General features: G+C 37.3%; 1 protein-coding gene across 9 annotated transcripts in view; it reads right to left on the reverse strand.

Annotated features, from left to right (window-relative positions):
* The window catches only part of ABI3BP (ABI family member 3 binding protein), a 258,489-nt gene that overhangs the window by 107,941 nt on the left and 122,714 nt on the right, over positions 1-27,834 (reverse strand). For 7 of the 9 annotated variants that reach the window (XM_059687987.1, XM_059687985.1, XM_059687986.1 and 4 more), the window contains exons 10-19: positions 23,268-23,345; positions 20,497-20,571; positions 19,771-19,842; positions 19,201-19,275; positions 8,211-8,276; positions 6,479-6,553; positions 5,861-5,935; positions 5,006-5,065; positions 4,008-4,079; positions 3,132-3,206 (exon numbers count right to left, since the gene is read on the reverse strand). In XM_059687987.1, the coding sequence (XP_059543970.1) occupies positions 3,132-3,206; positions 4,008-4,079; positions 5,006-5,065; positions 5,861-5,935; positions 6,479-6,553; positions 8,211-8,276; positions 19,201-19,275; positions 19,771-19,842; positions 20,497-20,571; positions 23,268-23,345 (723 nt within the window). The remainder of the gene's footprint in view (positions 1-3,131; positions 3,207-4,007; positions 4,080-5,005; positions 5,066-5,860; positions 5,936-6,478; positions 6,554-8,210; positions 8,277-19,200; positions 19,276-19,770; positions 19,843-20,496; positions 20,572-23,267; positions 23,346-27,834) is intronic. The other 2 variants (XM_059687989.1, XM_059687988.1) reach the window with 2 other exon arrangements.

Raw genomic sequence — 27,834 nt, forward strand, 5'->3', positions numbered from 1 at the left:
TCCCATGCAGGACAGTCAGGTTGGCCCAAGGAAGAAGGAACAGACTCATTAGACCTGTACCTGTGTCTGAGTTCTGTTCGTTTTGGATGATTTTCAGTTTGGCTGGATCTGACATTATTTTATAAAAAAAAAATCAAACTTATGGTCTAAAAAGAAACCAAAATGTTCATATGATGTTCTCCATGTTTATTAGCAGTATTGCTGGTGAAAAAATTGATTCACTTATAAAATTTAGTCCATTTTGGTTAGTAAATCAGCAGAAGTCAAAAGGCAGTCTCAGATTTCATTGAAATGCTGAAAAAATTGAATAACAGTATCATTTAAATATTCTATCAGATAACAAATCCTCAATGTCATTCAAATTGGGAGAGAAGAGAGAGAGAGAGAGAGAGAGAGAGAGAGAGAGAGAGAGAGAGGAGCCTCAATGTTTCAGATTCTACAGGAGAAAAGGAAAAAAACAGTAAGCACCAATACATTAAATATAATAAATATTTTTAAAGGATCCACATCTGAAAATAGCAACCAACAAAAATTCTTCTGAAACTTCGAGGTTGTAATTCATGTTTTAATTTCTACAAAGGTACCTTCTAAAAGAGTGAAAATGTAAGTAAAATTTGCTGCTCACAGCATTTGTAAGACTTTACAAAGATTAAATAATACTGTCTTTTAAATTTGTAAAGAAAAATCTGCATTTTTGAACTTTTGGCAGGCACAGACCACATAGGTATGTATTCCTATCAATTAAGCTTCCAATTCACCTCCATATAAAAAAAGTCAGTGTTTATTAAAAAACAAATACATGTTCTGATGAGTTCCTCTATTGACACTATTTAGGTGTTGTAGATAAAGATATAGAAATGTTCCATAAAAAAACTGAGTGGCAGGCAAATAACTACACCACTCACATCAACACAACACAAAGAAATACACAACTTGCTCATGGATTTGTGGCTAGCAAAGAGAACAATGTACAATTCCATCCACCACACCTGTAATTAATTGGAGCACTCTCCCATTTTTTAGTATTAAAAGTTGAAGAGTGGAATGTCAAAGATTAACTGTGAAAGAAACAATTCTTATTGGATGAGGTAGATAAGAAGAGACAGAGTAGATGGCTGGGATTTTCAAGAAAGCACTGGATTCTGCTTACGAAACAAGCCAAAACCAATGGTGGTTTTTACTTGTTAGCTTAACCACCAGGGAAAACCAAAGGAAAAGCAGCCTGCATGGAAAGTGAAATGGAAAAAAAGAGAGTGAGGAGAGGGCTGGGGAAGGCAATGAATCACTCAAATCAAACAGCTTTTGGTGGTTTATTTGCTCTCCTGAACCTTGGCTAGAAACAGAAATTTTCAGCAGAGCTATAACGGTGGCCTGCCCTAAAGTAAAAATAAATAAATTCTTTTAAAAAGCTAAAACACAAGCAACAGTTTTCAGACATTCAGTCATTACTCTGTGTTGTGTGTTGCCTCAGTGTGTCAACTTGAGTTGGCATACATTTTGGTGCAGATTCTGAAGTGGCTATACTTGCTGTTAGGGGGGAAAATGTGGCTATTCTTAAGTGATTAGGAGGGAGAAATGAAAGGAACATAAACGCATTAAGCTTCCAAATAATTTTCTACACTTTAAAAGGAAATGTCAAATTAAGAAGTCTCTGCTCAAATACCTTAGAATAATAAGAACACACCCTCCAATTCTTATTTGTATTAATGTACTGCCTGTCAGAAAACTTTTTAGAAACCACTGAAGTTAATAATGTAAATTACCTTGTGTAAATTACAATTAACATTTGGAGGCATTTTTTGATGTTTTCAAATTTTAATTGGTAATAACAGAAATAATTAGATTGGAGAAATATTCATTTAAATTTGGTGACCCAAACATACAGTAACGTTTCTCATACAGTCTACTTGGTAATAGTCTTCTATGCAAATATAACATAAATGTAATAGTTATTATCGTAATCTAAAGTCCTCCAAGCATATTTAAAAATAAATGTAGGTGAAACCCCTTCTTGCATATAGCTGTCTGTGTTTAATTATTTTAAACTTGTAGAGCTCTTGAGTATCATGAGCTATGCCTCTTTCTCCAAATAGCCTCCCTGAGTAAGAATGCATCATTCCATGTCCTGATTTGGAGACCTCACCCATGGTCATACTCCCTTCATCCCTAATTTTCTTCAGTCTGAGACCTACACTGCCTCTTTAAAGGGGTCATTAGAATTCTTTTTCTGAGCAGTTACTTTTTCTTCCTTATGCATTTCATTGCAAAAAATAAAGCTTGCTCACTAAAGCAGAAAATCACTTGCTTTAATAACTATGCTTTGTAAACATAAATTAATGAAAAATCCATTGAACATTACAGTGAGAAATATATTCTTCCCAGAGCTAAGGATTTAAAATTTAGATGAAAGTGATGAGTAGTGACAGAGATCCATACATATCAATCATGTAAGTCAACATGTAAACTATTGTATATATTCTGGATAGAAAGTGATGAAGATTTGGTCCTTTAATATGTCCCACAATCCTTATGTAGGGAATTATCTTTGTCTTAAATTTTATGGAATAACCCCTCCCGGTAAAAGAGCAAAACATCCTTTTCTTCAGGAAAACACCCTTAATATCTCCTGAGAAGTAAACAGAAGTCAGTGTTCAGAAATCAGCCCCAGGAGAGAAAGAAGTCATGGAGCATCAGGGAGACACACACTTTTTAGCCTGAAAACTAAGAAGCTTCAAACAAGGCAGAGTTCTTAGGGGATGGAAACACTCTTCCTTTCCAGCTGAAAAGCGATTGTTCAGTGTCATAAGAGTTCCAGTCAACGTTGGTACTGGAAACTATTTCATAGTTCTAGACAAGGCAGTCCTCAATCATGTACATCATTCTATGTCTGTGTTTTCTCTGTGAAGGTCATGAACATAATGCTCCTCCACATAGCTCAGAGCAGCGCTGTGATAACATCAGAGGGGCTGGTTATAATGAGAGGATTCCATTGCATTTTTTGCATTTTTCATGGCAAAATGTGTCAAACACCAAAATACAAATCAGAAGTTCTTGCTCCAAAGAGTGGCATAAAACAACTTTTCAATCCTACTCTTGGAATATTAAAAAAAAAAAAAAATCAGGGTAATTACCAGGTTTGACGTGTGTCACTTCTGGGCTCAGAGGGATTTTAGGTTTCAAAGAAATAAATTGTGTTTTACTGGGAGCTGGAAAAATAAAGAAACAAAAAGAATCAACAAACAAATCCATTTTTAGACATTTTAGTGTCTAAATCTACAAAGGAAAACCTATACAGTGGAATGAGCCCATCATCTTGGGAGATTTTGGAAATAGTCCATTAAAAGAGTATTTCAAGAGCAGCATTTAATGGAAATACAGTGATAAATTTTCATCTGGTTTGAAAAAACATTTATAGAGTATACTTGACCTAAAGAAATCACATTGCTACTAAGTAGTCATAATAACTACACAAAGACAGTGTGATTTTAATCCATGCTTTAAAAAAATCAGTGTAATCATTTTCTGCTCCTATTTCATATTCCTCAGTTACATCTAAGTCTGTAAGCACCAGAAAATGATATATTTTAAAATTAATATTTACTGATAGCTATGCTATGATTTGCAGCATAAAGAAATTCTACTAATACCATAATAGTCATTTTTCCAAATGCAGTGTAAAGTTGAAATTAAGGGCTTTATGAAAAAAACAACAACAACTGTGTATAAGACCCAACTTCACATACAATGATTGGATAGAAGATGAGAAAGAAGCAGTGGTTTTATAGCTTTCCAAAGCATAGGGTGATGTACAAGGTTGCATTCAGATCCACTTACTATAGGGCCAGCTATCCAAAACCATGAAAGCCATAGTCGATGTGCTACATGAGATTCTCGGTACTGCTGCAACGAGCCCATTAGAATACTGACTGAGACATTACATGAAAGCTGGGGCCCTGGATTTCCCATGGTGACAAGAAGTAAGACACCCACTAAGGACATATCATTACCCAGTGTGGTCCATGTAGGTTCAGGGCTCATAGAAAGTTTAGAAGCAGTTGTTCCAGGACTTTTGGTTCTTTCTGGTAATGGAAAGGAAAAGAGATATTATGATATCCTAGAGACAATAAAAAGATGTCCTCCAAAGAGGAACTGAATGACATGTTAAAATCCTGCCACAGCTAGTAGTCAGTGTTTATACAGTATGCAGTGAGTAAACATTTTGGAAAAGAATTTTCAAACTCAGTCAAAATGATATAGACTATAATAAAACCACTGCACTTGTAGTACAAAGGACTAAGCAAAACCCAGTTGTTGAGTATGATTCTGAGTGTGTTATTTGACAATGAGGAAAATCACCTCCAGGTTGATAAGCTGCCTCCACCACCCAAACTCTGTGCCTGAAAATAATGCTGTTTCCCACTGCTTTTTCCTTTGCCCAAATCCTACACAGATTTTGAGGCTTGCATCCTCAACTCTTATTTCCTTTTTCTGACCTTCTACATGAGTATTAGTCTCACAAGTAGATTATATGATCTTATGTTGTTCTCTCATTTTTTATGATACGTTATCTTCATAAGATCATAAGCCATTGGAAAACTGGGGTCATGTCCTTTCCATCTCAGCCATTGCCCTAGGGAAAAACTGAAAGCATAGTAGGCACCCAAAACCAAGAACTGTCACCTTATAAATACTTAAATAGAGATGGCATACCAAGAAAAAGAATTGTACTATATATCTCACTCTACCGTGTGATAGCAAGTCTTGTGTCTAGGTTTATACCAAAATTCACATGCAAGAACATCACTTACATAATTTTTAATAAAAGTTTATCAGAAATTATTGACTCTTGTTATTAATTATCATTAATTATTCATCTTCAGTTACCTTCAGATTTTGTAAAGAAACTTTAACCTGCAGAATCATGTCACTTATTTTTATGGCAAGGAGATGGATATTATCCTTTTGGAATTAAATATCCTGAAAGGTTAAAGAGACATTTGTTTACCAGGCTTGGTTCTTGGTGGTTTGGGCCTGAGGCGTCGTTTAGGTGTAGTTTGCAGGGGAGCTGAAAGAAGATTTAAAATAGCTTTCAGAAATGATTTTCCTCAGGGTGGATCAGGTTTAAGTGTGAATTTGTGAACTTCTTGAGTGCCAGGACTGCTTTATGTTTCTTTGTATCCCTAGAATGCCCAGCACTGGGCCTTATCACAGCAGGTGCTCAATTAAAGTGCTGATTGGGCAAAGGAATTAATTTTCTATGTGAGAGCTCTTCAATTAAATGTACTACAAAGTGAGCACCTTTGAAGAATCTGAGAGAACAGGTGGTGCAATTTAAGAACTCAAAAGATGATTTACCAAACAGCGGGGGAGAAACACAAATAAACTATTTGGGTTTTAGAGAATAGAAAGTCCTTTAATTCTGTAGCATTTTACTAACCTTACCAGGAAATAATGAACTTCATTATCCCTATAATTTTCTATTTTAAAATGAGGTTGTTACCTGTCTTTTGCCCATTTTTCTTCATCATGCTCAGGACTGCAGAGCTCTCTTGGGCTCTTTATATTTGGACTACTTTGAGAAAAAGTCTCTGACCTCATGGTATGTGAGTGCACTAATTAGGAGGGAATATATTTAAAATAATTATCACCTATAATCCTGCTGCTATTTTCTGGTTGGAGAATTTGAAAGTATAGCCAAAAAATAATAATTCTTCACAATATCTACTAGTACACAATGTCATGGTAGGGAATGAAGAGAAGTGTTTACCACTGAAAATATTCTGAAAGGAGCAACAGGACTGATCTTTTTGAATTGATCTGTTCTTTCAAAGTAAACAACTATACAAATGTCATTAGTTACCAGGTGTTGTGGGCTGCATTTCAGGACTGGTAATGATTTCCAGTTTTTGAGGAATAAATGGCGTTTCACTTGGAGCTGAAAATACAAACACCCCACCCCACCAAATAGTTCCAGTTAAAATGAGGTATTTTAGGAGTTTTCACATGCTTTCAGCTGGTGTTACAAAGCACATGCTACAAGTACATGATTAAGGATGAAGATGCAGGTAGTCTTCAAAGCTGATGAATGAAATAATAATGTAAAGTCAGGGAAAGGTCGGAGTGATAATTGTTCAGTAGCTGACTCCAGGCAGACTCAATGCAGGAAAGAGAGGTGATACAGGCCACAAACACATGAGATGGGTGATATGGATGATGAAAGTATCCATGCAGTTTTCAAAACTTTTCATTCCTTTAGGGATGGAAAAATATCATCTATTACAGTACAAAGAAAAAAAGAGACCAAAATGAAACATGAGATGCCTGCATTATAGGGGGGAAAAAGTATATATATTCAGAAATAGGAAAGAAATAAATGATTAGATGTGATGGAAAGAAATGGTCATTTGGAAGGAAGGCATTCACATGGATTTTTCTTTTGATGGAAAACAAAGCACGATTTTTCTGTTAAAAACATTACCCAGTGTTGCCCTTGGCTGTTCAAGAGTTCTAGAAGTTTTAGGTGGGACAGAATCCAGAAATGGATCCGTTGTTGCTGTTGGAATAAATGTCAACATTTACAAAAGCAGTAGAAGGCCCAAGGAATAAAATACAAATTCATGAGTAATAAATTTTTCCCCATATAGGAAAAAAATATCAAGAACACTTGAGAATTTAGGCCAATCACATGATCTCACTCATTTATGGAATATAATGAACAACATAAACTGGTGAATAAAAACAGATCCAGAGACAGAGAAGCATTGATCAGACCATCAAACCTCAGAGGGAAGGTAGGGGAGGGTAGGAGTAAGGAGGAGAGATTAACCAAAGGACTTATATGCAAGCATATAGGCCTAACCAATGGACACGGACAACGGGGGTGGCGGGGGGGAGGGCATGAGTGGGAGGGATGGTGGGTAATGTGGGGATAAGGACACATATGTAATAACTTAATCAATAAAGAAATTTTAAAAAAGAACACTTGAGAGATTTCTGACCAACATTTTTAAATGAGTGGTTCATTAGAATTTAAATATGAGCTCACTTTAAAGAACATATATATTTTAAACATCAGAAGTCATGACAAACAGTGTCTCATATACCTAACTTATTTTCAGCAGATTTTGCTGGCGTCTTCTCTCTGTTCCTTAACTACTAATTGAACCCACCTTTAGTGTTCTATTTCATTTTTAAAAATTTTCTGCTGTTTAAAATTACTCACTTTTATTTATGACACAAATAGTGCTGAGATAAAGCTACACAAAGAGAAAGTCTCAAAGATATATGCATGCCTGGCAGAGACCAGTCTTATTCACTTTAAATGTTCTGCAGGACCAAGCTTAGTAGGTGCTTAGTAAACACTTGCCAAGAGGAACTAGTGGACTGAGTTAAATTCACTGGAGCTGCATCAGTAAGTGAATGCCAAAAATTAGACCCACCTGAACTTCTATCCTATATAATAAAAGACTAATATGCAAATTGTTCCCTTGACCGGGAGTTCAACTAGGAGTTCGACCAGGGGCTGGGCCAGCGGCCAACCACCAGTGGCCACTCCCCCCAGCCGGCCCCACCCCGTAGGCAGGCCAGCGGACCCCACCCATGCACTAATTCTTACACCAGGCCTCTAGTAGATAAATGAATAGCATGATCGTGCTCCACAGCACGATTCCTCACCTCAGCAATATTGACATTTAGGGCTGGGTGATTCTTTGTTGTAGGGGCCTGTTCTTTGCATTGTAGAGGTTTAGCAGCGTCTCTGACCCTCCTACTCACTGGATGTGTCAGTAGCACCTTCTCCAGCTGTGACAAACAAAAATGTCTCTAGACATTTCCAAATCCCCTGGGAATAGAGGAGAGCAAAATCACCCCCACTGGAGAACCACTTTTCCAGAGAAAACTCTCTAGGATTCTAAAACCTTTTTAGAATGATGCTGAACAACAGAGCAATAGACCATTACCTTGCTTTGCCTCAGTAGCAAGCAAACCTATTTGCATCTCCCACTTGTGGGAGCCTGTTTACTCATGGATGCAAACAACTAATCACTCAGTGAGAGAGGGTAGCATCGTCTCCCTGACACGGATTGCCATTTCTTTTGCTGCAGAGCTCTGGAGAGTGTACTATTTCATTCGGCAAAAATTAAAGAGAGAACTAGGTGCAGTATTGTCAGAACACATGGAATCAGAGGAAAGAATTGAGAGGTTGGGTATACCTGTGTGGGGCTCTGATATTTCAGGCTCATCTGACGTTGTAGGGCTTGAGAAAACGTCATAAGCTGCTTTAAAGGAAAAGGTAAAACAAAAGAGATAATGTTAATTTTGACTGAAAAGATTTCACCACATATTTTAGTAATGGTCTTGTCACTACAGTGTAAGCAGTCGCTAACACTTACTGTAGTCCCTCTTGACCTGAACTAAAGGTCTCTGTGCAGCGAGCCTGACACCGGCCTCGGGCTGATGTGCGCATAGTGCTGTATATTTACAGTAAAGTGGTGCCAGCTCTAAATCAAAGAGCTCCCAAGAATATAAACGTAAACGAAGTCAGAATGGAGAGATTTCCAAAGAAGGAAACAACATTCACATAGAGACTCTTTGCACAAAGTCTACTGCTTCGTCTTTCTGCTGAGTAAACATTTCCATCATGCTACCTTAACATTCGGACAGCACTTCACAATTTGCACAGCGCTCTCTCATGTATACGTTTATTTAACTGCCTTAACACCCCTGAGAAATAGGTGAGGTAGACTTTATTCCCACTTCACAGATAAGGATATTATCTCTATTTCCTAGACAATGCAGCGGAGATTCACAATGGTGATACATCTGCCAGTGGTCACACACGGGATTGTCCAGTGCAGCATAGTTTTCACTGCATTCACAGGGCCAGGAACAGTGGTGCTAAGACCCAGCACTCTATCCCTTGCACTGTTGTTCCTGCCCCTTTACCTGGAGGCAGCCTTCTTTCCCTGTTCCTCCATTAAGCCAAGAACCCCTCTATAATCTAAGTGGATTTAAAGGTAACATTTATATTCTACATGAAATAAAGAAAGCAGGGTGATCTTAAAAACAAAGGTTGGTTTTAAAGCAAGGGTCACTTTTATGTTCACATAAGAGTTGAATCTGTAAGCAAAAACAGGACCAAAATACAAATGTCCTCTCTTCTGCACCAAGAGCTGTCACTACGATAATGACAGGTGTACAGAAGCTTGAATTGTGAGGTAGACTTTCCTTTCCTTGCCCCTTCAAAAAGGCTGTACAGAAGTAAACTAGAAAGGTGGGGGGAGCTCATGGGAAAATTCTCTCAGGCGGTTACTTGTAATTCAATGACAGTGTAATGGTTTGAACCACCCCTAGTTGAAGCTGTAGGAAAGATAGTACCAGACCCTGTGACACACTCTGATATTCGGATTGGACAGTTTACATCGTACCACGTACTAAAGAGGCAGGAGATACATTTCAGCTTGTGGAGGTGAGTCTATTGCTTTGCAAAACCTTAAAAAAGCAACAACAAGTAAACAACCAGTAAGAACAACACTCAGAATATTATGAGTTAAAATGTGCAAGCATTCTGAGCGTAAGTACATTACATCTTTGGTGTAGCTCCAACTTTACAGGGTCAGAGAAGAAAGACGAATCTTTCAAAGGACAGAGAAGCTGGCAGTTGCTGATTGTAGTCTTGCTGTAAGCCGATTTCATGGAACCATCGACGTCAGCTCTAGCTACCACTACATAAAGTAAGAAACCGTGACCAACTTGTATTTCACCCTCTCATACTAGGAAAGAAACTATGAATTAATAGCCTGACTTACTTATCTTGTTGCTTTTGGAGCATACAACGGTCCTTGTGTTATCCTGAGTCCCACATCTTCCTTTTCTCTCGTGACAACGGCCCCCCTTTCTTCCCGCCTGTGACTTTGTCCCCCAGGCCGATGCTTATCCACCCTCCCTCGATTTCTTCCCCATACTTGCAATTTCCTTCTAGCCTGGAGTTCCCAAGCCTGGCTGCCACCTTCTTTGGCTTATTCTCAGAAGGCACTCCCCTGGGAGGAAGCCCCTTCCCATCATTCCTGGGCAACGGCGGCCCCCGTCTGGAAGTTCTCAATGGTCAGGGACCTCTTACTTCCAAACAGTTTCTCAAATATGCTCCAAGATGAAAATAACACATTTGCCAGCAGACTTGGCCCTTCATATTTCTATTTCTGGAGTTTTTGAGAATTGAGTAGTAAATAACAGGAGTGCTAAAATCACACAAACATCATTTGGTGGAAGTTTTACATTGTGTGGGCTGCCTTGAAAAGCACACCACCACCTCAGATCATTCAGGGGTTAAACAAGATTCTTTTTTTTACTCTGAAGTAATAGATGTCAGAGGAGAAGATAGCATTGAAATGAAGGTCCCTAAAAACCAACTGCTCTTGCTTTCTTCACAAAACTCTTATATATGTACTCCTATACCAGAGCAGAATGCATGGCATGGTCAGCCATTGCAGGTTTTTAAAAGGCTAGAAAACTGACAAATAGCTAAGAATTAGGGGTGAATCCCTCTGTTTTTTAGACACTCTATGTTCTGTCATGCATTACTGTTTGGAGGCAAGTATCTTGCCACCGATGTTTACTTAGTGGATGAAATGCTCCAGCCATCTGGCATTAAGCACTATCTCTCACCTATACATGAGACCAAGGGTTGGAGGAGAAATCTAATGTGTTTAAGAAGTAGTTTAATTCAAATGTTACAATGAGCAATATTAGTTTCTTTTGAAATACAGTAATGACTTATGATCATGATAGCTAAGTTTTACTCTTCTGTTTTTCAGATAAAAATATTATAGTATGAGATAAGCCATACTACCATTTGCTCATAACTTCCTAAAGCCATATTGCTAATTGTGTTTTGTTATTTGTATATTTTTATAAGTAACTCTTTTTTTTTAAATATATTTTATTGATTTTTTACAGAGAGGAAGGGAGAGAGATAGAGAGTTAGAAACATCGATGAGAGAGAAACATCGATCAGCTGCCTCCTGCACACTCCCCACTGGGGATGTGCCCGCAACCCAGGTACATGCCCTTGACCGGAATCGAACCTGGGACCTTTCAGTCCGCAAGCCGACGCTCTATCCACTGAGCCAAACCGGGTTCGGCCGTTATTTGTATATTTTTAACTAAAAAAACTGATTAGATGAAAATTCCATAATAAAAATGCTATGATCTTGCTCTGGAAACATATAATGGCAACACTGACAAGGTATTTCCAATTATCAAGAATTTATCAGTTTGTTTTATTCAAGTAGCATTAATATTAATAACTATGTGAAAGACAGTCATCAGTAGGATAGAAATTGTGACTGTCATGCTCATTATGTGCTCCAAGGTTATTTCCCCAAAGCCTGGTACAAAGCAGAGACTAAACAGAGTTAATGTACGGATGCCCATTACAATAAACAAGTAACAATGAGTTTGACAGTTGGGTAGCTTATGCTCTTAGTAAAGATGAGTGAGAATAAATGAACAGGTTCTTTAATTATTCTATGATACACATACATGTGCACACAAATCTTATTCTCTACTACACAATTATGTGCCATGTGCTTGTGTGGCCATACCCTGCCATGGAAATAGAATCATAAAAACATACATGAAGAGGCAATGGGATATATGCACCCCTATGTTCATAGAAGCACACTTTACAATAGCTGAGATTTGGAAACAGCCTAAGTGACCATCAGCAGATGAGTGGATTAGAAAACTGTGGTACATCTACACAATGGAATACTACACTGCTATGAAAAGGAAGAAATTTTTACCATTTGCAACAGCATGGATGGAACTGAAGAGCATTATGCTAAGTGAAATAAGCCAGTCAGAGAAAGAGAAAATATCACATGATCTCACTCATTTGTGGAACATAATGAACAACATAAACTGATAAACAAAAATAGAATCAGAGTCATAGAAGCATGGAACAGACTGTACAACCTATGAGGAAAGGCAAGGGATGAGGGGATAAGAGATCAACCAAAAGACTTCTATGCATGCATATGAGCATAACCAATGGACACAGACAGTAGGGGGGTGTCCGGGGAGAGGTCAATGGGGGGAGGGGAAGAAGAATTATGTAATACTTTAAACAATAAGTACTTTTTAAAAATAGATGCAATGGGAAAAAAAAAAAAAGGAAAATAACGCCGAAACCGGTTTGGCTCAGTGGATGGAGCGTCAGCCTGCGGACTGAAAGGTCCCAGGTTCGATTCCGGTCAAGGGCATGTACCTGGGTTGCGGGCATATCCCCAGTAGGAGATGTGCAGGAGGCAGCTGATCGATGTTTCTCTCTCATCGATGTTTCTAACTCTCTATCTCTCTCCCTTCCTCTCTGTAAAAAATCAATAAAATACATATATAAAAAAAATAGATGCAATGGGAAAATAGAACAGGATTACAAAAAAAAATAGCTGATGAGAAAAACATTTATATAAACACCACACACAGAGTTCTCAGTATCATTTCAATAAATAAATAATGCTTTTTTCAATTCATAGGAAAATAAAATACCTTTCTAATTAAACCTGAAATTTGTGAAAATATGGTCTGCAAAAAAAATATGCTCATGAAGTAAAGTCAAAGGCTGAGGTTATAAATCTCTAAGAGGCCACAGGAAATCTGCAAACCATCTACTACACTTGAATTCTATTTTCTTGCTCTCGAAGCATCAACACCACCACCACTCATTCCTACTTTTTCTTTTCTCTAGGTCTTAATCCAGTTGGGCAGGCCAGATCTATGATAATCAACACCTGACAGGTGGGCAATAAGATCCAAACGTAGGGTTCAACCTCTTTTCAGGCACCCTGAGCAAACCACCTGGGTCAAAATGTTCTACCCAGTATAGGACTCCTCAGGCATACTGACCAGTTCAGTTTTCAAGTCTTTAAGTAATTGATGGAGCTTAAGCGCATATAGCAATTTACTACAGCTCTACAAAGTACTAAAAGCATTAAACATTGAAAATAATTGGTGATAAACTCTTAAAGGTAGTTCTCTTTAATGGAGTCTAATGAAAACACTGAGGTCTACCATCCTCAGTTCTAACTATAAAGGGAAGTCCCTAAAGATAACCATTTATTGTCCAAGGGGAAATAGTTTTGCCAGAAGAAGTCACTGTCTTAGTCACAGCACAATTGGAGGGGAAAATCAGTTTGTCTGGACACTGTGGGGGAAGAACAGACAGGAGAATTTTCTAGATGAAAATAAACTCATTGAATCACCCTGGGATCATATAAAAAATTTTTATCTTATTTGGGCTTTAAATCCCTCCTGGTACTAAATGATAGTCTTTTAAGAGGATAATCAAAGAGATTAAGGAGCCTTAACACTGATGGCATTATCAAGCTAGAAACAGAAAGTTGATTTCCATCCGTGCCCTCAAACCATACCAGGGCTTTAGAAATCATGCCCATATCCCATCTGAGGGATGGTCAATACATGGCATTTATGCTGCTTCTCTCAACTCTGATGCCCACAGAAAACACAGAAAGTTGTCTTGTCATCAATTTTGCTCCCTGAGCCTAGGCAGGGTCTGAGCCCAGTTCACAGAATGATACAGGCTGCCACTCTAACTGAACAGAATGGCCAAGGGATAACAATTTACTAGCCATGCTGTGAGCTTAATATGACATCAGACCATTCCCACGGGGTTGCAAGGTTCTCCTAATACCATAGCACACATCCTTTCCATTCTCCTTAAAAAATTTTCACAGGTGAAATGAAGACCCAAGAATCATTTGATACACTCATATGTATATAAGCTTAACAGTGTTTTTTCTTTTCTCTTTCTTCTTTTCATTAATTAAATAATTTATTGTTATTATTATTAAGCATCTATAGCAATTCAGGAAATTTGAGTGATGGGAAGGGGATGCAAGACTCTTTCGTTCAATGCAAGAGTCTGCTGTAGTAAGAAAATGGTAGCAGGATACCCCTTATGTACTTTGAATTAGATGAAGTGATTATACATTATTTCTAAAACATAACAACCCAATGAAAAAAATATATATTATTTCCCTTTAAAAATGGGAAAACTGAGGCTCTAAGAGGTTAGATTACTGTCTACCACCACTTAAATAATAAATAGTTGAGCTGGTTATTAACCCAGCTCTGTCTCATCCTATAGCTCACAGATTAGAGGTCACATTCACATTGAGAATAAACTTCAGGGACTGGCTAGCCTTCCTTACAGACCACTTGCTCTTTCTTAAAAAATCTAGAAGGTCCATGGCTCTAATAAAAATATTTTATTTTCTCTGTTGCACTATTCTGTGAAAATTTCAAAGCAAACTATCTGACATCATTTCACTTTTAACATGGAGTGGTTCATTGTAGAGATTCAGAAAGAAATGAACGAGAATCTGTTTTTGCTCCTCTACCTATTCAAAGGCAAGTCTCTTACATATCTTCTTAAAATAAAATAACTCTCTTTGCTTCCAGGGACTTCTGAAAGATCAATGTGATGGTATAAATACAACTCTTTGAATCTCTTAATAGAAAACTGCCAAGTATATACAAAATTATATTATTCCAATGAAGAAGTAATGCAACAAATACATGCATATATGTGCAGTGCACAATTCAGTAGGGTGTGGGTGTGGGTGTGGGTGGGGTTGGGGTTGGAAAGTACTGAGAGCTTTTCTGGAACTCACTCTGTAATAGCACAGAAATCATAGTCAACTGGCCAGCTTCCAATAGAATGTAGACCAATTCTATTTATCATCAGAGAGACTGACTTCTCAGAATGATTATCACAAGCACCAAAATATTTCTAAAATGTGGTCAACTTCCTTCTAATACAGACTTTATAAACAAGTTGGCATTCTGGCATGTAATTGTAGAACAGATTTTTGTAATTTCCTTTCTATACTTTATGAACAGTTGGATTTGTCAAGAGACTCAAAAACAATCAATCCTACATAAATGTACTTTAGAGAAAGTTTAATACAAAATACAATTCAAATAATGGGATCACAAAATGCAGCACTAATGAAAGGTTAGGGGAAATAGGCGTAATGACTATACTTCTCAGGTTTCCTGGAATATTCCAAATTCCAAATACCCTGAACCACTCTTGTCATAAACTATTAAAATGACCCAGGGATTTTAATATTTAGTATGCAATTTAGAATTTCCACATAGCTTTTTATATTCAAAAGTTATACAAAAATCCTTTGGAGATTGTGCATTCTAATGATTTAATACAGAATATGAAGTAAATGTGGAAAACAAATCTCGTAAATGTGGAAGCAAAATGAATTTTACAAATGGTATTGATAAATCATGTTTAATGGTTGATAAAGAGAAAAGCAGATGCTGGCATACAGTGCTGGCCTGGCGCTCACGGCTAGGCTTGGCATTCTTCTGCTGAACACCAACAGTTTTAAAGAACACCAATATCAAACAAGACCACTTAGTGACTTAGATGGATGGGAACAAAAAACAAGAGCACTCTCTAATTGCATGGGACACAGACAAATGAATGAACACAAAAATGACAGACCCTACAGTCTGGCTAATATGACTAACTGCTGCTTGTTTACCAACTACAACTTTAGCTCCACTCTATTCTTCTTGTCTTCTCATTAAGAATTATTAGAAACATATATGCATAGCCCATGGTCACGAACAATAGTGTGGTGAAGACAGAGGTAGGGCTGGGAGGAGGTGGGCAAAGAGGTGGGGGGAAATAGGGATATTTGTAATAGTGTTCAACAATAAAAATAAATTAAAAATAAACTAGGCTATGTATAGTTAAATTAAAGTTATGTATAAATAGAAAAAAGTAATTATTGAGATATTCAATCACAGAATTATTCCACTTTCTGACAGCATCCTATCCACAAAGCTTCACTTCCTTGGAGCCTCTCCAGAATCACCTAACACAAGACCACATTCTACAATAAGTCCTTTCCAACACTGTCTTACTAAATGTTCCCAGTTTCTCATGTCTGTATTTTCCATTGTTGCAATGAGTCAGTAAACCTAACTTTGTTCAAATATAGGTATGTTCCTGGTGGTCTTTGGGTGAAGGGAATTGATATAGTAAATATAGATGCATTGTACCCCAACAGAGAAAACAAATTATGCTAATTTTGCTATAGTGATGTCATTAATACCAGTTAAAATATATCATTTCTTCAAAGGATATAACAACTAAAAATTGGATTAATGGTTTTATGGACGAGCATTCAAATACTATTTCTACCTCTTTCTCTTCTTAATTCACCAAACAATTACATTTGAAACTCATGTGAGTAATTGGAATATAAAATAAAAAATCCTATACATTGAAACTAAATAGGTAATAGATACCCTCAGTACCTGTATAAATTCACACAAAATCAATCACAATAAACAAGAAAGGCTAAAACCAATAAAAGAGTGGCATGACCATATCAATTCTTTAAATCACAAATAATGCATATGATAAATTTTAATTTAAAATTTAACATGTTAGGAAGATGCCACAGAACTCCTATATAAGAGTTAGATGTAAGCATTGTGCGCATTAGCAAAAACAAGGGATAAGAATCACCCACTCTGAGAAACCAGTCTTCTATTGATTTGAGTCCTCTTGTCTACAGTTAACCACGTTTTGATGACTCTTATCTATACCATGTGAAATGTTACAGACTTCAGTGATAGATAGTGCTTCTCAAACTTGAATGTGCAAGACCACCTAGAGATCTTCTTAAGAGCAGATCTTGCCTCACTAGATCTGGAGCAGAGCCCCAGCTTCTGCCTTCCAGCTAGCTTCCAGTGATGCCAACGCTGCTGGTCCAAGGACCGCACTGAGTAGCAGGAATGTACAAATTAAATGTTATAAGGGCAGGCTAGGAGTTCCTGGGGCTACTGGTCATGCCTGCAATAATTACCAGCTGTACTGTTACAGCCCATGACAAGCCCCAACACTTCAGCAAGAGAAGGTTAGCGGTCAACTGTTGGAAGTTCTCTGGTGGCCTAAAATTGCCCTGGCAGTAGTGAGGCAGCTGAATAATAAAACTGCATTAGCCACTAGTCATATTCCAAAAGGGAAAAACCAGAATATTCCTTTTCTGAAATTAAAGGCAAAAAGAACTCTGCTTTTAATGGGATTTGTAATCACACCTACTGTATATTTATCTCCTTGGAACTCTACCACCTTCACTTCCCAACATATTTTCTCCACTCCCAATACTTGGTTCAATTCAGGCTTTACATAGAATCCATGCCCTACGCATTAAAACTCCATGTGGTTCCCTTGAGGTTTTGACCAGTTTGCTCTTGAATAATCAAAGATATCAAAAAACTAGAGGCTGCTCAAGGGATACCGTGGGGACCCTGTGTCTCCTATGCTATAGCACAGAAGCGAAGAGATGAAAGGGACCTAAGAGTTCATCTAGTCCAGTGAGCCCCCAGAGTGTTTGGTTTGGGAGATGTGATGCTCATGAAGTATGTGGGAGTGAGGCCGGGCCTGCCTTAGTGTTGCAGATGAACCATCACAGATGCCCTTAGACTAAATGTTGTTCCATAGTCACAGTGCGTTAGCTAACGGAACACAGTATGAAACTCTACTCAGGACCTGGACTCAGGTGACCTGGAATGCTAAACGTGCTTTTACACCCACAGTAAGTAATTGCAGTAAAGGTTCTGGAGCAGTGACTAGAGTAACTATGGCTTAGAAAGACCCAATTTGAGGCTTCTCTGGATTGGCTGACAACGTTAACCAACTTTCAAGTGTTTTCCCACATGAGGAAATTAGTGGATATTATAATAATAGACATGCTTACTTTATTTGATACATCCTTAAATCTTTTGCTAAGATCTGAGACCACTGCAGATATCAGAGAAAATATAATTTGACCAAAATCTATCTATCTGAAGGCTCATTCTCATCCTTTCTCAAACCAGTCCTCTGTTGGCCTCTTTACTGGAAAATTCCACAAAATGTTGGTTATATAACTTTATTACCCAACTTCTAACTACATAATATACTATACGTGCTCCAAAAACCACAACCAGAAGATATACAAAAATTAAAATACAAAGAAGTAAAATAAAAACCAGGGAGGTAATCACACTAAGTGGTTTCTGAGGTTTTATAATTACCATATGCTAAATATCCATCCTCTTCAGTTGACTTCTAGATATATATAAAAAAAGATACATAGGGAGAAACTCTTTAATTGAGAAAAATCAATTTTCAAAAAAGGAGCACTATCTCCCTTAATCAGTTTTAGTGGTAGAACACAAGAATTCTAGAGGAAAAAAAGCCAATTGCCGCAATATATAAAAGAGCAAACTAAGACCCAGAAATGTAGAGTAAAACATCTAAAGTATTCAGTTAGCAGGAAAGCCAGAATTGGAAAAAAAGTCCATTATTAATTCCAAGACCTGTGGTCTTCCCTCTATATCACAGTATGCTTGTAAACTTTAGGGTTCAGTCATAATATCTTGTACATGGTAGGCTCTCAAATGTTCATCGTTGGCAAATATAAGGTATGGTATGAAGAGAATGAGAGTCACCTGCCCTACCCCCCACTCAGCTAGACTTGCTGATTTCCACCTGTAAGCTCAGTTGCTCCTTGCTGAGCAAATCAAAGCTGACTTGAGGATACGATACGCAGGAGCTGGAAAGCCTTTTTCAAGTTGGACTCTGCATGCAATGTCCTATCACTGGCCCCTGGGCCCCAAGTCATACAGCTCACTCCCAGGCACCTAGTACCACGTTTGGCACATAAAAGGTGCTCAATAAATAGCAATAACTGTCACTAAAAAAAGTTCATTGCTGGAAAAGAAGCAAATATCTACCTGCAAGGGAAACATTAAATTCACACTGTTAAATCAGACCCAGGATGATGCTTCTTATTTTTGTTACTGCCTCATGGCGCTAAAGAGATCGCTAGAAATTCAATGATCCAATGCATAGTTCATCTTCTAGCCAAAGATCAAAATAGATGTCCAGATGTTAAAATACAGATCTTTAAAACAAATGCAAAAACATTCTGCTTTTTTACTGAGAAAAAAAAATGAGATTTATTTAAGTATAAGGATGAATTATAGCTTTACCATTTACTATAACGTATACTGATAATCAATTAAGGAACCTATAAAGATAAAAATGAGAAACTCAATACTGTTGTTTCAATCTATTTTTTTTTAAAAAAAGAATGCAATTACCAGTTTGAGGTGGTAAAACTTTGGAATCTTCAGATGTTTTAGTTATAGGTGCAATCCATGGCTTTTCACTCGAAGCTACAGTAGTAAAAAGAAAGGGAATTTGCTGAAGTTTTTTTTTTGAGGAGGACAAAGAAACAGAAATAGGCTGCTGGTATGGTTGACTATGAGAATCCTGCAATGAAAAGCACATACTCATTCTATCAAAAGCCATCGTCTATCAGGAAGAAATTACTATGTTCCCATCCTGAGAGCATGTGATTGGTTAGTGACTAGAGAGAGACCAAGGGCTGGTGTCATACTCTCAATGTTTCTGAGAACAGAAAACTAACTTAATGGCCTATATGGAATTAATAGAGTGATGATTGATACTAAATTTTTAAAAAACACAATCAGACAAATATGTTTTTTGTTTGTTTGTGTTGCGTTACCAAATCAACCACTTGTCTGGTTACGCTAATGGAATTTATCAGTTCACTGAGGTTTGCAGAGATAGGACCCAGTGAATGTAGCCTCCAGAATGAAGCAATCATCACCCACATCTTAACACCAGATTTCAGGTGCTGTTATTACCCAAGGCGCCCCCAGGTTTCTCAAAAGGGAAGGGTGTTTTTGCCTGAGGAAATTCTGGAAGTCTTTTCGGAGCTGTAAAGAAACACATAAGAAATGTTATGACTTGAGGTGCAAGTAACAGAAAAGATTTTACTAAAGCAATAAACAAACACAGACAGGCAAAATATTCACATTAAGTAAGGGACTGTTAGTAGTATATTTTAATCCTGTGTTTCAACATTGGATGATATAACAAAGCTCCCTTTTCTACTTTTTTATAACCAGATACTATATTTGAGGAATTTGAGCTTTAATTTCGATTAAACTGGTTTTCTAATTTATTCAGCTATGTGTATGTGTGCTCATTTAGACTCACATCAAGTACCAAAGACATCTGAACTAGAAAATGTCCATCTACTAGCATTTAAAAATAGAATTTTAGTGACCACATGGCTTTATAATTAAGCTCACTTCCACCAATAACTTTTTTTTTATACTGCGTTCAATAAAGAAATTAGAAGAATTCTAAACAGCTGAAGGATTTGTTATAGAGACTCTTTAGGACCCTAAATTATAATATTTTATAACATCTAAAAACGTGGTGTTGGGGAGCTTATTGTTTTATAAGCTAAGTGTTTCTTCTTTCCTGCGAGGAGATAAATTTAAATAAATTAGCCTAAGGATGGCTTTCAAGCATGCATAAAATTTGCAAGGTAATAATAAGCTGTAGTATTTAAAAATTTTTACCTAGAGTGCTCAGTGGTAACTCAAACCTAGGTATTAGAATAGTTTGCGATCTTTCCGGGGTCTTTTCGCTGAGAACTAAAATAAAGAAGAATTTGGTTAGCAAATGTATGAACTGGGATTTGATGCTGTGGCTGATGATCATGCGACGCGTGCTCACGCAGAGTGTGCACTGGCAGCTGATGCCTTTCCAGGACACAGCTGCTTTCCCTGGAAAAGGTGGACATGGCTGTTCAAATTTGAAGGTGGACTTCCAAAGGGCCGTGGTGCGGCCTGGATGGTCAGCATCACCAGCACAGGACAAAATACATGCCGCTCCTTTTCTTCAGAAGAGAACCAGCAAGTAAGAGCCTCGTGGGCCAAGAAGCAGCTAACAGGTGTGACATGAAATTCTTATTAGAAAGCATGACACTTTTGGGCATTCTCCTCGTTTTTAGTACACACAAGACTTGGAAAAGCCACTGAAAACGGAAAGCACAGACATAGTCAAGACTTCCAGGTTTCCCCCACCTCTCCAAGCCTCCTGGGATAAATGGCTGCAATCTGTTTCTCTGTACATCCTACGAGACTGGTGAAAAGGGTGTGCAGCTGGCAGCACTGCCTCGAACATCATTCAACAGGATCAAGGCATGCGATTAACTCTTTAATGAAATTGGTCCAAGAAATAGGAAGATTAACTACTGTCAGAAAAGAGGTGAGAGATGAGGGGAAAGGTAAGGTATTGGGTTACTTTTCTTTTCAATGAGTGCTGGGAGGGTTTTGTTTGTTTTAGAAAAAAACTTCTTAGAATTACCCAGAGTTGTTTCTGAAATATCTAATGCACTAGACACAGTGGATTTAGTGTTTCCTGGAACTGAGTCAGGAGTCACTGGAAAGTAAAAAAGACAACTTTACAAATTAAGATAAAATTATGAAACAACCGAAGACCCTAAGACATTGGTGCCCTTTAGAATTAATAACTGACACACAGCTCATTACTTTTCCAGTTACTTATGTTAAGGACTCCAGGGCTTGCTTGCGCCACAGCCTGACATGACATTGCTCCCAGCTTTTCCTTTCCAGGTTTGGTCCACTTCCCATGTGCTACAAAAAGCACTCTGAACTGACCTCCGTGAAAGCACTGATCAGATTAATCATAACTTTTTATTCGTCTGCCTTTTTATTTCTCTTTACCTTCAGGGCTTCGCACAATGTCTGGGGTATAGTAAGCAAATGCATAATAAATGTTTATTAAATGAATTTATAAATGGGCAAATAAAGCAATGATCCAGGGCAAAAAGGTTTATTAGGAACTATTACGTTCTCTGATTTCTCTCTTTCAAACGGCAGTCAACATGCAAAGGTTGGAACTGGGTTGAAATTATGATAAGGATGCAAATGCTCAGCCACAAGGTGCTCTAATTACTAGGTCAAAAGCAAAGACCACATCAGCTAAATAGTTTTCAAGAAATAAGAACCAGGGTCACTGAGATCTGGAGTGAACTGGGAGCTAGACAATTCTAGAAGTTTTTCAAGGTTAAGGACTCGCGGTAACACAATAACACTGAATAGTAAGTTATGGTGTTTCAGTGTTTCTGAAGTGGGAAATTGTGAGGAAGATTTGGAAGAGAACTAAGAAATTTATAGACTCTTCCATGAGATAATGTGCCAAGGGAAGAAGGAATAATAGGGCAGAATCTTTGGGGCAGAAAAGAAGTTGGAGTCATCCACTGGGTCATGCCTATGTTTTTATTGATATTGAACAATTATATTGAAATCAGAAAAGTACCTAGGAATTTCATTCAAATAGATTATTTCAGCTTCCTGAATAGCTTTTATGTCTGCCCCACCTGTCATGAAGGTGAGGGATGGAAGGTCCATCTCTCTCCTTTAGGCAGAACCACATACTTCTTGCTTTGTCAGAAATATCCCTATTTGAATTGGTTTCTTGAAATCACATTATTTTATTTTCCCACCAATGTTTAACTTCTCTGGACCAGCTATAAGTCTAAGAGTTTAGTACAAGGGAAATACCACTAATACTTCAACTTGTAGCAATTTTATGGATTAAAATTTTTACTTTAGATTGGAGTTACTTCGCTAAATGTGGATTTGGGGAAATTCTTGCCAGATGTTTGCTTCACTGAGTCCTAGATGAGGTGGTATTGCTCTGGCAAAACTCTGTAGTTCAGAGAATAATGCGTCCCCAGTGGGCAGTTCATTCATAGAAGAAATGCTGAATGTTTGTTAGTAACGGCCGATAAACTGTGGGGAAAATGCACTCCACATTTATCCTTTAAAGAATTTTTACCGAACTATTACATATTATCTATATTGGGATTTTTAATCTTCCAAAGACATTGCTGCTAAATGATATAGCTCACAAGCTATGGATTTGTCAAGGTTAATGATGGCATTTTGCTCAAATGACCACTGTGAAAGTGGAGAAATGAAAAATGGTCTCATGTCTTCACATAAAAGGAAAGCACCAACACCAGGCCTTACGTTTCAGTATAGGATCATTTCACAATGTTGAGGCAATAGCTTTCACTTAGAGTGAAAAATATAGTTTCCATATTCCATATTACTTATATGATGCAGTAGTTCATTTTGCAGTTGTTGTTTTTCCAGACATTAGAGTAGGGACCTAGAATCACATCACCTATCATTTTGTGCTAATGATCGAAATGAATTTCCTACTGGCTCTTCACTGGAAAAAAAAGTACAGCTTGTCAATCATTTACTATTAGAAAAATATTACTTATTGCAAGTGACCAATACGGGGATCTCATTACCTGTTATGGGCTGTGCTGGGATTTTTTCTACCTTTGGTGTTTTAGATTCAGCTGGTAATGCCAAGGTTTCATTCTTAGCTAAAAAAAAAAAAAAAAAGAAAGAAAAAAAAAAGTCAGAGAACAAACAGTTTACCTCACTTCCCTAAAACACAGTGTCCAAATACAATTCATTCAAAACATAATCAAGTAACAGACTATTTCCAAAAATCTATTCTGCTTTTATCTCTTCCTACCAGGCAGTCAACAAATTTATTGTGCATTTCTACCAGGGATTAGCATGAATAGAATAGATGACAGTGTTCAGAATCCCTTTTTGTTACCCTTAGTAATTAAGATCTAAGTTGGCATTGGAATGAAGGAATAAATCACAACCCAACACTTGGATAACTCTCAAGTCATTCTTATTCATAGAGTTTCTGGAAGGCATATGTTGCATTGCAAATACTCACTGGAATTTTATATTGAAGTACTCCAAATTTTTTAAAAAATCAATGAATAGAAAATTTCCATTATTATGCATGGTAAAACATGCAATAGGTTCAGACACTGAAATTTTTAAAAAGCACAAGTAACGCACTTGGGAAACTAACTTATTTGAAAATACTTGTGGCAAAAAAAATACCAACAGTAATTTATTTGAGCCATGTGTTAACAAACACCTATTGTTTTGGTCACTGGAGGGGATTCAGTGTAAAGATTAAAATAGATTTTTTCCCCTCTTCAGACAACTGTTCAGGAAACTTCCTTCTAAAATGTAGTTATTTTTTTTCAAAGAAAGTACATTTCTATACCAGAGTTTCCCAATGATTAAGATATTCCCCATTCTAAAAATGCACCAAGGATGTACTTGAGTCAGCTATTTCACAGACAAAATCAATAACCTACTTATGATATTTTGAAACAGTCTGGTGGCATGAAAACTTACTTAATCATTGAGATACCCTGATCATGTCACTTTGAACTGAGCATAATTAGATGGGATTTTGTAGAGTCCAAAGGCTGTACAGGAACCTCTTGGGTTCCTCAACTTTGGCACTATTGCCATTTTGGGCTGGATACTTTTTTGGTGTGAGGCTTTCCTATGTTGCAGGATGTTGAGTAGCACCCCGGGCTTTTACCACGGGATTCTACTAGCATGTACACAGTGGTGGCAGCCAAAAATGTCTCCAGACATTGCCTAATTTCCACGGGGGTACAAACTGCTCTCTGTTGAGAAGAATTGATCTAACCTGTTCTCTCAAAGTTCTTTGAGGATGCAAATTTCATAACTTCCTTTTGTAGTTCACATTCCTGCTGTAAAGACCATTTTCTTTTTTATAGTTGACATGGGCATGACATACTTATTTACTTGTGATGGACAAAGGCAGTTATAAAGTCATCCCTTTCACAATGATAATAGAAGCCAATCAATTTTTAATCTGCATTATGGAAACATTCAATAGATTCCTACATAGAGCTAGTTATTTTCAGGAGTAACTTAAAATGCTAGAAATAGGTGTCACGCATGCTATGTACTTGCCATATCATATCTAATGGCCATGTGTGTGCTTTGGGTTCATGAGCACATGAAGTTGTACAGCATGTTTGCACAGCAGAAATGTTTGATATCATTGTTCAAATTGATTTAGCAGGGCATAGAGAGAGAGAGGACTCTATTTCTAGAATAACTAAAAATGCGAATCCAGTATAATTTTACAAAAAAATCCTATTTTTGAAACATCTAAGTTTGATCAACCCTTTTTCCTGCCCTTTGTTGTAATCCCAGTTTTTGTTTAGAACCACTGTGATTGTTCGCACAGGAAAAACCACTCAGGTTACAAATTTTTATGAGCAAGTTCTGGTTCTGTTATTTTCAGGATGTGCCATAGGAAGGTGTTTGCTTTCATTTTTCAAATGTAAGATTGTAAGGTTTCTCTTTAAGGGTCTTTTCTTTTTCAGTGTACTCTGATCCTTTAGGATATGTTTGCTAATCCTCTCCTCCCTGTGTAACATCCTGTGTTCTTGGTGGTTGCCAGGGTGACTAGGACTATTTACTTACTAACTTATTTTAACATTTAGACTTTCATGAATGCTCCAAATTGTGTTGCTTTAGCTTCTTATATTCTAAACACACCATTAGCTGGCAATCACCTTCGCCTAAAATTAGGCTGAAGAAAAAAGGGTAAACTATGTTCCCAAGAGAAAATTGTATTCTTTACACATCACCAATTCCTTACAAAGGCATATTGTATTTCTAAATATTGCCTTTCAGAATCAGAGAAATTGGTAGATGGAGAAATATTTAGATGGGGGGGATTTTATGTTTCCTATCAAACCCAAACATTGTGCATCATCTATGTACAAGCGCAGTCTTGGCACTACTGGAGCAAAATCCCCTCAGAATGACCTGAAACCCGGGAAATTTCTTTTCCCTCTCTGATTCTTCTGTACCTTTTTTCCAACACTGTTGTTTCCGTTAATTTTTGGCAAGCTAAGTCTTGACTTTGGCAAACCCTATGTATATCCCTTGGCGATGTGGGTGTAATACTAATTTTCTTGTTTATATCTCTCATTATTCACACCATGTGTTCTTAGAACAAAAGCTAGTAATTTCTCGATGTCCCATGATGGATACTGCTGGAATGAGGATATTATTTTTAGGATTTACCCCATCAAAAACTTGGACTTTTCTGAATTGTGGTGATAAATAACCCCAGGAAAGTTTATTTCTTCCTCAGTAGTATAAAGAATTGCTTATGTCTGCATTAAAAAATTACAGTATATTTAAAATATAATTTTTAAAATACAGTCTATTAAAATTTTACATTTGATGGATTTACTGTACATTTTCAAACATACTATCAATCTCTTCAATGCATAAAAAATTGCCAGTGTTAAATTTGACAGGTGTTTTCCTAGAAATACAAGTTAAAAGAGATATTTAACTATTCGCATACCATTTCATTCTCTATTAAAATTACAATCCTGAAGGTTTAGTGAATTATATCAGAAAAATAAAATAAAAACAAAACAAAATCCCCGAAGCTCTAAAGTAAACAAAACACCTGAATTGATATTAAGGTAGCTTGCGGAACTTTGCAAAAACCAAAAGGAAATATCACTCAAGACTAAGGACTAGGCCCGGCAGTGATGGTGAATCTATGACACGTGTGTCAGAGGTGACACACGAACTCATTTTTTTGGTTGATTTTTCTTTGTTAAGTGGCATTTAAATATATAAAATAAATATCAAAAATATACATCTTTGTTTTACTATCGTTGCAAATATCAAAAAATTTCTATATGTGACATGGCACCAGAGTTAAGTTAGGGCTTTTCAAAATGCTGACACGCTGAGCTCAAAAGGTACATCATCACTGGACTAGGGAATAAAACATCTTCTAATTCAAAACTGACAGCAATGGTCTGGGGGAAAAAACTGCTCATTTTCAATCTCCTTCACATCCTGGGTTTTGTAGTTTTGAGAGACAGATTAGGGACCAAATCAATAAGAGGTTGGCTGGCTCCTTTTTCTCTCTCTCAAAACACGTTTCCAGGTGAGGAGCAGGGCAATATGCAGGCTCTGGTCCAGTGACGGCGAACCTTTTGAGCTCGGCGTGTCAACATTTTGAAAAACCCCAACTTAACTCTGGTGCCGTGTCACATATAGAAATTTTTTGATCTTTGCAACCATAGTAAAACAAAGACTTATATTTTTGATATTTATTTTATATATTTAAATGCCATTTAACAAAGAAAAATCAACCAAAGAAATGAGTTCACGTGTCACCTCTGACACGGGTGTCATAGGTTCGCCATCACTGCTCTAGACAGAGAACAAGTGAATGCAAAAGTCCTGAGCTCCGATTCCAAACACAGGCTCCCTGAGGGCATTTAATTTGGAAGCGTCCTGGTTTTGAGCACAGTGTGTATGGACGATGTGGAGTTGAGTCACAGGGTTTTACAGGTAAGTGTGAGATGATGAAGCCTGATGTACGAATTAAGGCTATGAAACCTAGGGTCACGAGTCTATGTCCTTGAAGGTAACTCATTCTAGTACCAACAGCTATGAATATTTTACAGTAAACATGTAAGGATTGAACAAAATCACAAAGATTTACTGGCAAATATTTTAACATCTTAAAGAAATGGTGATGCATAAGCTTTGAAAGTTTTTCTAAAGCTGTAAGGCTAATAGACCACCTAGTAAGTGTTCTTTACCCACTTAAGCTTTGTTCCTCCTTCTTCCAGGAAGTTCTCAAATTAACAGCTAAGGAGGATTTAGGAGTTCCTAATTTTTAAAACAGATACCGTCTGATTGCCTACCATCAGAAAACAAATAGGTTAGGTCTCCAACAAGGGAAACATAAGTCTGAGGTCTCGGTATGGGCTGTGTAGCTCACCATGATAGGCCCCAGAAATGTGCTATCTGGCACAGAGTAATGCCTAATGAGTATTTGTTGATTGAGTGCTACCAAACAGGGGCTTGGGCCTCTGTTTTTGCATCCATACAATGTGAAGAGTCGATTACGTAAGTGCTGAAGTTCTCAGCTAGTGCCTACTTTAGGGAAAATATTATGCAATTTTT

Source organism: Myotis daubentonii, chromosome 3 (genome assembly GCF_963259705.1).
Source record: "Myotis daubentonii chromosome 3, mMyoDau2.1, whole genome shotgun sequence".
Lineage (NCBI taxonomy): Eukaryota > Metazoa > Chordata > Mammalia > Chiroptera > Vespertilionidae > Myotis > Myotis daubentonii.